Source organism: Phycomyces blakesleeanus (assembly GCF_001638985.1).
Source record: "Phycomyces blakesleeanus NRRL 1555(-) unplaced genomic scaffold PHYBLscaffold_32, whole genome shotgun sequence".
In the NCBI taxonomy this organism is placed as follows: Eukaryota; Fungi; Mucoromycota; class Mucoromycetes; order Mucorales; family Phycomycetaceae; genus Phycomyces; species Phycomyces blakesleeanus.
In genome coordinates, this window is record NW_017265189.1 from 62,529 (window position 1) to 73,922 (window position 11,394).

An 11,394-nucleotide genomic window follows, 5' to 3' on the forward strand; every position below is an offset into this window, starting at 1 on the left:
TGTCTCGAGGATTCTTACTTCCACATTAAGTACAAATGTCAACCATGGTCTTTGTAGAGATTCTTCAAAAAGCTGGTTGTACTTTGGATCTTGACAAATCGTCAGTTACATTTCGTATGTCCTTTTGACTTTTTGTTTTTATTACTAGCATTACTACTATTTGTACACAGATCTATCATGCACATGTACATGTACACACACATTTACATTTAGACATTTCATTGGATTACATTACCTCATCTTCTTATTATTCTTATTCTTGCCAAACTTACATTCTTTTCCCCCGAAATATCACAGAGGTCGAGCCTATTCTGTTTCGCAGACAATTAGGACGAATTTTGCGCAGCCATGCGAATTACCCAGACATTGTCGATGAGTTTATAGAGAATCTTCAAACGGTTACTGAAGACGTAGAAATCTTTAGAAGATGTCTGTTACCTTCAACGGTATCAGAACAAGTATCAAGATCAAGCCGGTAAGGAGAAGAAAAGAAAAGAAAAGAAAGAAATAAAGACTTGCATTAGTTTGAGTATATTTCTTTATTTTGTTAAAAATTAAATTAAAGTAGAGCAAAAGACTTTTCTGCATAATTTAGTATTATTCTTATAATTTAAGTAAAAGACCAAAAGACAAAGAGTATATGGATATGTATATACATAAAGTATGTAGGCATAGACATAAGAAATATAAATATATGTATGTATATTTTTTCTTCTTCTTGTTTGTAGAGCCACATTAAATTCAACTAGTCTTTTCAAGACCCTTTTGGCAGTGGATGTTGTTCAACCAAAGATAATCACCTATCTTCTTGAGAGACTTCCTGAGTTTTACACTGAATTGGAGAATGAGTAAATACTTGAGAATGATAGTAATAGTAATAGTAATAGTAATAGTAATAGTAATATGCGTTTCATACATATGTATGTAAAGGAGTCTGACAAAGTAATTCACAAAAATATTTCTATACTTCTTTTCTTCTTTTCTTTCGTTCAATACCTCTCTCTCTCTTTTTTTTTAGCAACTCAAGCTCATCTACTCCTCGTCTCATCCTTCAACAACTTCGCTGGTTGGATTATATTGTTGAACCAGAAGTACTGACAGACAAACTTATTGAGGTTAAATATAAACTTTCTTTTCTATTTCTTCTTTGATTTATGAATATAAAGAGAGTGATAGAATATGTATATTTCTTTAAGAAGAAGAGTAAAAAACAAACAAAAAACAAAAAGTTTTGATACTATTATTATTATTATTATTATTAGTATATTGTGTATCTGTATATATTAATTGTGCTGTGTTGTGTTGTAGATTATTGATATTACACCACCTATAATCCAGCATGAGATCATTACTTCTTTACCAGAGATTATTAATGACTCTGAACACAAAGTAAAGTATTTGTTCTTGTAAATTGATATACAAAAGTGCACAGAAAGTAATACTAATACTAATTTTGAAATGAATTTCACTATTGATAGCCTATTGTCGTCTATCTGAAAGAATTGATGATGATCAATACTGTCTTGACTGTTCCAATCCTAGATGCTCTCTCCAATTTGACACTTCATTCAGAAAGCTTGGTAAATAAAACCAAAGTGTATACTTGTTTGTATCAATTAACTCATGCTATAATCTATTTTTTTCTATTAAGGATGATGTACGAGATGTTGTACTAGAAAGACTTGATTCTGCAGAACTGGATGATCTTCCAGTCATTGTTAAATTCTTGCTTCACACCGTCTCTCCAACCACAGTTGATATTGTAAGTTTTTCTTTTCTTTTTTAATATACAAATATATCTATATATATTATCTAATGTTACAATGAATTAATGGATTATTGTGTAGGTGATTTCTGGTATTCGTCAAAATCTAGACTTTAGAACCCTGGGGAAAGTACAGCAGGCCGAAATTTCACATTCTGTTGCTGGCCATAAATCCAAACTACAGAAAGAGGATTCTAATAAGCACTATCCAGAGGCCTTGATTTTAGGTACAGACAGATAGACACATGTATACATTCCCTCACACTCACACTTGTATACCCAATGTACAGAATCCATCAAACTTGGCTTACAAGTTCACAAGTTTGTCTGTGATGGCTGGATTAAGGCAATCTCGGCACTCAATGGACCAGTAAGTACAATAACCTTTTTTATATAACCAGGTTTAGATACCTAACCAATCCTTTTTTTTCCATTTTATTTACTTATTTAGCGTGAACATAAAGTATTGGATGTCTTGATCCTATTCACTTTACACTCTATGCCTTCCACAAAGAAAAAGGCAGAATCCATATTTAAGAAAAAGATTCTTTGTGGTGGGATTACTGGTGCTCTTCTTGAAGAAACAATACTCTGTCATGCAAATGGATTGACAAGGTACATTATATATTTTTATTATTATGATTACTATGTGATGGCTCTATCTAAACAACTTTATATACATCGTTTCAAGTTACTGGAATACAATCCTTTCTCTGACAGAATTTGTATTGCGCTCCAATCAAAAGAGTACCGCAGTCGCTCAATGTGCAGGTGCACTTTATGCTAGTGCATTCAAATCATGCGATGCTTATTATAGACAGGTATAAAAGAAGAGAAAAACAAGTTTTGACTTGGACTTCTGCAACCCTACAGAGCCACCAACATATATATATATATATATTTACTTATATCCCATAGCTAACAAATTATTTGCCTCGATCATGTGTATAGGAAATCGTTGGTTTACTTGTAACCCACATTGGCAGTGGTGAAATATCCTTTATGTATATAATGTTAATGATCGAATAGCTCAACTTTGGACTTGATCTTTTATTACCTTGACCATCCTTTTTTCTTTCTTTCTTTCTTTATTCACGTAGTTGAAATGAATGTAGCACTCAGTGTTCTGCTCAAGCTAGTTAGGTCGGATGCCAAAAGCATGGCAGTGTATGCAGACTTTGTAAAAGGAATCTTGGATTACCTCGATAATCTTTCACTTTTCCAGATCCGTACACTCTTTAACATCTTTAGTGTCCTTGCATTGATGGTGAGTGTCTTTCTCTTTTATTTTATCTTTTTAAAAAGAAATATACGCACACATAAATTATTATGATTAAATATATGTATACATGATTTTCTTTATAGGTGGAAGACCATTGTGATGGAAGAGATTCTAGTCTCTGGTCTGATATCCAGATTGTTATTCGCAAACAGCTATCAAACCCACGAGAGAAATATAAAAAGATTGGTATTATAGCGTGTATTGCTGCTATTGAGGTTCTTGGATCAAAACAAACTTGTTCTGAAGCAGCGACCGGTTCAAGCACACAAGGTAACTCGGATTCGTACACCGCAGAACAGGCTCTGCGACATCCGGTACTCAAACAGGCCATTGATTTGGTTGATATGGTACTTCGGCATTGTAAGCAGTATCCCGTAAGTTTTACTTTTTAACTCTTTAGATAAATAAATAGAAAAATTGGTGTAAAGTCAAAAGAAATATTGTTCTTATTGCTGCTGCTTTTTATATATATTGGTTTTGGTTTTGGTTTTTGTAGTTATGCTTGGCATTAGTCTATGATGAACTTTCTCACTCGGTGAAGAGTGGTTGCTTAGACAGGCGGTTTGAACTTTGGGTTCGGGACAAGATGACAAATGATTTCCTTGAAAGCTACATGATGGATCTAGAGGAAGCTACTCAGAAAGTTGAATCTGCACAAAACAACCATGAGATATCGTTTAAGCCAGAACTGTGGATGAATCTGGACAAAGAGGTAAATACATATATAAAGAAAGAAAGATGAATACTTACAGAGCAATTCTATATAGGAATCACAAGTTGTCATTAACCTTTACGACTTGGTTCATGGAGTAGAAGAATCCAAAAGAAGATCGCTTGTGATCCCGCTTTGTTCAATCTTTAACCTCATGCAGAGCTGCGAAAAAAGAATTACGGACGGGAAACTTGACGATGTGGATGCTGTATTGGGTTGTGGAATTGTTCTTTTTCAAGTGGATGATATTGATGTAAGTTAAGAAGAATACATTCATGGATAAATAAGATTCAATCATTTGAAACAACTCAAGATTTGTATTCAAATTAATCCCTTCTTCTTTTATTATCATTATATATAGAATATGGTTCGTGAACTTCATCCAGAAGAGTTTGAAGAAGCTTGCGATCTCTTGTTTTATGCAGTCAATTGGTAATATTGATCGATTGATTGATTGATGGGTTATTTATTAAATCTACAACTACATCAATTGACTGTTTTATGCTGGTCTTTCTATAAACCATTAGGTACAGAGAACTTATCAAGGCATTTTCTACGCTTGAGGATGCAGAAACACGCGAAAAACTTGCTTTACGTTTGAAAAACATCATCACGCTCGAAAGTGTACTTGAGAAACTCTTGAAACATGTACCAGGCTTTGTGCCCCTTGAATTCCATGCGTCTTCTTCAGCCCCAAACACAAGAGACAGCACAAAGGCCCACGTATTAAATGCTGTAAAGTTATTAAACTTTATTTTCTTTTCTTTTCTTTTCTTTTACCATTATGATTGATAACAATAATGTGTTTCTTTCTTTAGCCTGGTACACAAAACAGTCAAATGATTAAATCTGATCCTACTTCTGGTCAAGATTCCCAATTTGAGATTTTCAAAGCTCCTTTCAAGAAAGACGCCGGGCCTCGAGCATATTTACCACAATTCGAGACTATTAATGATTTGAGAAAGTACATGCGTGCTTTAGATGTAAGTAAACCAAAGAAAGAAAGAATGAAAGATACAAATAAAGGAACATTGAGCTTGGAATTTATATTTAATTATTTTTTGATTATTAGATTAATGCACTACGTCTACTAAAGCCTGTCGAAACTTCTAGTGGAGAAATCATTAAATTTGATGTAAGAATAAAACAAAACAAAAAAAAAACTCAAAGAAGTTTGCTTATACTGGATTTGTATTAGTACAAAGAAAACAATTATCTCTTGAAGGATCTAAACCAGAAGCTTGACATAAAGCTTGGACAGACAGTAAAAAAGAAGATCAATGAAGATAGATTTCCTACAAGCAATGCCATACTTTTAGAGAAAATAAGCGCAGCCCGGTTTGTAAAAGAGGTAAGGCGATTAACAACAACAAAATAAAACTATTTTTTGTGTGTATGTATGTTTATTTATTTATTCATATAAAAATATAAAAAAAAAAGGTGGTTCAATATTTGCCTTTGATCCTTCAAACGCTAGAAAATCTATATGAAGATGCACAACTTCAGGTAAGTCTTTTTCTTTTGTTTAGAAATCTACCTATGAATATCAAATATATGTATATCTTATGGCAGACTATGATTATTAAATATTTTACTTTTCATTAGGAAAATGAACCTGGAAGAGTAGAAGAGGGAGGAAGAGAAATGGCATTGAGTATTAAGTTGTGTGTCAATATTCTTTCAAAACTGTTCTTGTGGCCTGATCTTGAGAATATTGAAAACAGTTTTATTCTACAAGTAAGACAAAGTTTTTTTTTTAAAAAAAAAAAAAAAATTGTGATAATCATATATTTAAATATCCTACTGTCAATTAGAGCCTCGTGAGTTGTTTGGCTGACCGGATATCCGAGATATCCACCAAAAAAAACGCGCTCAATTCAATTATCCAAGACGCATTTACGTATCTATCCCGCTTTGGTGACAATATGATGGAAGCCAGACCTTCAGTAGATCTGTCCAAGATTCTGATTCGCATGATGGCACTTTCTGACAATCCATCCTCCATGAAACCAGGTGCACTGGCGGCAATAAATCGTATCTTGTCTACAAACTGGCTCGATAGAATAACCATAAAGGTAATATATATATATATATATAAAGGGCGGGCAGTCATAAATTAATCTTATTGGCTAAGCCTATTTCAAACTTGTTTTGAACCTTTTGGTCTGTCCACACCAATTGCAATCACCATATTTTTTATTTTTCACCTTGAACATTGACTTATTCTTCACTTTTTTTTTTAAAAAAAAAGAAAGATATTCTTTTCTTGGTAGAAAAATCGATTGAATTAAGTGAGGATCCTCTCCAAGTTATGTATGAGTACATGACATTTGTGTTACCCACTTACGAGAGAGACAGCTGTGATGAAAGAGATCGAGTTGTTGAAGACTACCCTTTACTCAGACCAGACACAGTATTATATTACTATCAAGTAAGTGTGTTTTGAATCCTATTGTATTTCTTCTTCTTAAAAAAAATTATATAACTTGTACATATATTTCTCTCTATCTCCTTAGGCTGTGTTGAACCAAATAGTCAGTAACCTACAGTCTTCTCAAAGATCTGGTATGGAATTCGAAGACATGGTTCTTTACTATTCAAAGATTGTCAAGCTCTTTGAGCGCACTACAAATAATATCAAAATCAAGAGCCAGCGTGAACTCTTTATTCATTTGCTCAAGACCGGCCGAGTCTTTATCAAACTCTTTACGGTGATCTGTATTCCGTTTTTTACCAATGTGTTCAAGGCTTACAGAGAAACAATCCTTTCGACATTCAAGGATTTCCAGACAAGTACTCGAATTCTTCAAGTAAATAATGGATCTATAATGATTAAGTTGGATAACTAACATTGTACACATATTATTTTTTGTGTCTTTTTATATAAACATTTATATGTTGTGTAGACAATTTGCTCTCATGTAAAGGCAGTCAAGGATAATAATCTAGCTTCACATGTGCCAGCTCTAAAAATGGCCTTGGAGAATGTCCTTTATCAAGTGAAGATTCTGTTGAATGAAAACAATGTGCCGTCTGATGCATTTGTATTGGGTAAGATCTTGTAGAAAAAAAGAAATGGCAATAATATATATATATATATATATATATATATATAGTATTCACAATCTCGACTTATTCTATGTTCTTGTTGCATATTTTGTATGCGTGTGTTTTTATCAATAGGTGCATTGAAACATAGAGATATTCGGGGTGTTGAAGTATCTTCTCAGGTATAATATATACATAGCCATACACATACACATATGTCCCGCTTTTCTTTTTGTGTAAAATACAACCACTAATACTTTTGCGCTTAAAAAAAAACATTCGTATATCTATTTGTTAATATCTAGCTTCCACGAGATGATGTGTCTGATGATGAAGATGAAGAAGAACAAGTGATGGAATTACAAGAGGGATCTGATAATGAGGAAGAAGGAGAAGAAGGAGAGGAGGAGGAGGAGAGTGAAGGTGGTCATCTGGGTCCTGCTACAAAGAGACGTTTGGAAGCAAAGAAAGCATATCAAAAGTCTCGTATGGGAAATTCGACGTATTCTATTCGAACAACCAGTCAGATCCCAGCCAGTTCAGATGAAGAAGATTCGTTGCAGTTTTCAGAAAATGGGTCTGAAGATGAATCAGAAACCTCTAGTCCTACCGCCCCTTTATCCTACAGCCCAGAGAGTATTTCAAAGTCGTCCAAGATATCTGCTGCTGTGCATGAACGACCAAAACTCTCGGAGCCTCCTAACAAGAAAGGGCGGTTTGCAAAGAATCATCGGGATGCGAGTGGGAAAGACAAGGTCTTTTCTCTCACACGACTAAAGACTGAAAGCGAAGAAGAATGAAGTGCTTTACATGATACTATAATACAATACACTGTTACTGTATTTTTTGTGAAGATCAACATTGCTTTACTAGCTGTACATAATCTACATATGGATATCAATTATACAAATAAAACATGGCTTATAATTCAATTTACTACACAACAAGAAGAAGAAGAAGAAGAACAAGGCATTTATATTGACTATATATAAATGACATTTGCTAGCTTACTAACCAACCCTCTTTACAGCTTTGAACCTACAAATCTATAGATCTATTCTGATCTGAGATGTAATTAAACATCAATAAATTAAAGCAAAGGAAATAAAATGTGGTCTGATATCAGTACAGCCATTGTTTAAAAATAAAATATTTTTTTGGGTTAAAATGGTTTCTTGCTGTTTTGCATAATTGGTTGCTTTTATTGTATTATCTGACGATTAAATATAAAAGGGTGAGAGGGAAGGCTGAGATCAAGTATCACAGGTACTCATTATAATTAGTTTGAGAAACAAAATACAAAATACAAAATACAAAAAGCATGCGGTATTTTGGTATCTACCACGTCAATAACAAAGTATCCTGTGTCAGAAATATAAATATTTTGCTAGGGAATTGAAAGAATCATATATTACTATTATTTTGAATACAAATCAGTGTAATACAGAATATTTATCTAAAGTTATCGTGCATGAAACACTAACAGACAACTTATTTCACACGCACAGTGAAAGAGAGAAAGAGATACCTTGTAAGTATTTAGTATCAATTAATGTCACAAAACAAATGGATTAAAACGCATGTTTTTTTTTCCTTTTCTTTAGTTGGTGGTTTCTTTGAAATGATATGATATGATATGATATGAAGAAATACAATGGATCTTATTGTTAATGTTATTACTTTTTGTTTGCTTGTTTAATTGATCAACTGATCCGAATTGGTTCGAATTGGTTCAAATTGGTTCAAATTGGTTCAAATTTTAATTAATTATTTATTTATTTTCACTGCGTTATTAATAATATTGAACCATTATGCAAAAATGTTCAAGATAAAAAAAATGTATTTACAAAGTTTAATGTAACAAAAAAAAATGAAAATGAAAATGAAGGTGAAAAACTAGAGAAAGGAGATAAGGAATATATAAAGATAGATTTGATTGGAGTGTTAAATGGTAAGATGGTAATATGGTGGTATAGTAAGGGATATAGTGAATATATTGAATGGCGATTATGATGGTGGTGGTGGTGGTTTATCCACAGTATGAGAATAAAAATACAAAAAAAAATGGTATAAAATATAAAATGATGGTATGAAATGAAATCCATACTTGTAAAATAAAATTAACATAAAAGTGAAAAGAATTATAAATAGGTATGCAAAATAAAAAACAAATAAAAAATTGATAAAGATTAGACAAGTCAAGCTAGTCCCAATCTTTTTCTTTGGCTCTTTTTTGCTCTTTTTTTTTTATGACTGAAGCCACTTTAAGGGTTGATAGCCTACAGTTTTAGGGTCTTGTTCGGTTTCACTGCCTTCCTTGACTTTCTTGGTCTTGGTGCGAGCCAAGCGTCTCTGGCGATGGTTCACACGTCTGATGCGGAATAGGCGACCAAGGAATGGTAATACGAGGTAATAAATGACAAGCATACAGAATAAAGAAATACGAATGGTCGACCTAATTGTTTGTATTTTTTATTAACAATATAATCACTAAAAATGTGAGCTGGTGTTTTTTCTTTGTTTTATTTTGTACATACCACAGGTCAATACCAGGCGAGGAAATCAAATTAATTTGAGGAGTAGAGGTAGCCTGACCATAATAAGCTGAGAATATTTGTGATCGTGGGTAGTTGTCACGGTGACGAGGGGATGTAAAAGTAGATGAAGGCTTTGTGGGAGCAGCAGCAAAGAATGCAAGGCAGACAAACATGGCCATAAACACTCTATTATCTGATTGACCAATTCCATTACTATTGATACTGATATTGATATTATCGCCATTTCCACTGCCACTCTGATTATCGTTATCGTTATTATTATCATGCTCGTGCTCATGATCGTGTTCGTGTTCATGCTCATGCTCATGCTCATGCTCATGTTCATGATCGTTATGGTTACTATTATTGTTGTTGGTATGGCTATAGTCTGCATCAGACTGCTGTCTCTGTCGTTTTATCTGACGACGATATGGCTTGCGTTCTTTTTTTGGAATCAATTCTGCAACAGCAGCACGTTGAGCGGCACGTTCTTTGAGCTTCTGCTGTCTCTCGGCACGTTCTCTTTCCTGGGCATCTTTGCGTTCACGCATAAGACGTTCTTCTTTGGACTGTTTGCACTTTTGTTTCTGGGTCTGGAATCTGTTTAGAACCGTGTTTCCGCCCGGTAGCTGAGAAAGAAGCTGCTGTAGAATCAGGTTCTCCTGGTCAATTGTGTCGTTGCTGTGTTTAAGGAACGAGATGTATTCGGTTGCCTTGTGTAAGATGGTTGCCTTGTTGAGTTTGTGGGCAACCTCGACACCGTCAATGATCTCGCCCGTGCCTTCTTCATCTTCCATATCTTCGTCGTCGCTGCGCTTGCCTGGTCCAGGCTCGCGGATGTGGGCCTTGTAAAGAGCAGGCACGACATTCTTGAGGTCCTGGATGCGGTCATTGATATTGTTTCGATACCGACGCTCGATCGCATTGTGTGCCACTTTCTTTAGCTTTTGTTCGGGCTCAATAACGCCGTTAAATTGACGGTGGAATGACTCCAGGGATGGTAAGGTAGGGGAGTGGTGAGGGGGTGTTCTGATAGGGCTCCAGTGATCGTGTTCATCGTGAGAGTCTACAGGAAGGTTCAATTGTTTGTTAGATAAATAATTTAAAATGAGATTAATTTTGCACATATCCAAGGGGTTAAAATAACAACAATAATAATAATAATAATAATAAATGTATTAGTTGATTGATTGTACCTGATTCCGCACAGGCATTTTGGCTCCATTGATCTATAGCAGCAAATGCAGAAATCAGCGGGCGTTCATCAGTATAGGGGTAGTCTGGAATTGGAGACACCGAGACTCCCATATCTGCAGACTCAGGACCATATGAAGATGTGTTCTGGGAGGAGATACTATGAGGACCGAGTGTAGAGTAATTGTTGTTATTGTTGTTGTTTTGATCTGTTCGTTTGTCGTGGCCCATCATGATATTTTGTTGCTGTTGCTGCTGTTGCTGTCGTTGCTGCTGCTGTACCATGATGGAGGCAAAGGCGGACTTTTGGTCGGAGGGCATCCGTGAGTGGGATGCTGGGATGGTTATGGAGGGAAAATGTGGAGAAGATGGTGAAGATAGGGGTGAGCTGAGACCAGATGAGATTATAGCCTCTTGGTGAGGAGGAGATGAATGAGCTAGTTGTTGCTGCTGCTGTTGCTGACGATTTGCTTCGTGGTTCTTGAAGAGCCAGGCATAGACTTCGTACTCGTTACCAGTCGAAAGGATGTATTCAGGAACGCTTTCTTGAGGATAACCAAGCGAAGGCCGGGCAAGTTCTTGGTTCATTCTTAGACCAAGTGAGGCTGCACCAAATGAGTTGTGTTGAGGTTGAGACATGGATTGTGTAGAACGAGACTGTTGTTGTTGTTGTTGTTGCAATAATAATTGATTATGATGATTATGAAGTTGTTGCTGTTGCTGTTGCTGTTGCTGTTGGTGTTGGTGGTTGTGGGGTACTGGACGCTGCATGGTATCAATATAAGTGTCAAAGTCAAGTTCGTTGGTTTCTTGCAGCATATTTATGTGAATGAGTTTCGATCAAGGGACTTGGGTT

At 35.0% G+C, this 11,394-nt stretch overlaps 2 protein-coding genes across 2 annotated transcripts; one reads left to right on the plus strand and one right to left on the minus strand.

Moving 5' to 3' along the window:
* Nucleotides 1-35: 35 nt before the first annotated feature.
* On the plus strand, nt 36-7,607 carry PHYBLDRAFT_70282 (hypothetical protein; the record flags this gene model as incomplete). The annotated part of the gene is made up of 29 exons (XM_018442252.1): nt 36-114; nt 214-475; nt 729-848; nt 1,019-1,115; nt 1,309-1,389; nt 1,479-1,580; nt 1,652-1,762; nt 1,848-1,992; nt 2,056-2,135; nt 2,217-2,380; nt 2,457-2,586; nt 2,717-2,753; nt 2,866-3,032; nt 3,131-3,421; nt 3,544-3,759; nt 3,815-4,012; nt 4,121-4,191; nt 4,287-4,482; nt 4,578-4,742; nt 4,832-4,894; nt 4,958-5,110; nt 5,200-5,265; nt 5,365-5,496; nt 5,574-5,834; nt 6,011-6,190; nt 6,276-6,569; nt 6,666-6,810; nt 6,943-6,989; nt 7,113-7,607. 29 exons carry the CDS (start codon nt 36-38, stop codon nt 7,605-7,607), a joined length of 4,548 nt encoding a protein of 1,515 aa, XP_018284963.1.
* A 1,447-nt stretch (nt 7,608-9,054) lies between these two features.
* PHYBLDRAFT_174637 (helix-loop-helix DNA-binding domain-containing transcription factor) lies at nt 9,055-11,357 on the minus strand (the record flags this gene model as incomplete). The annotated part of the gene is made up of 3 exons (XM_018437296.1): nt 9,055-9,262; nt 9,345-10,410; nt 10,541-11,357. 3 exons carry the CDS (start codon nt 11,355-11,357, stop codon nt 9,055-9,057), a joined length of 2,091 nt encoding a protein of 696 aa, XP_018284964.1.
* Between the last annotated feature and the right edge of the window lie 37 nt (nt 11,358-11,394).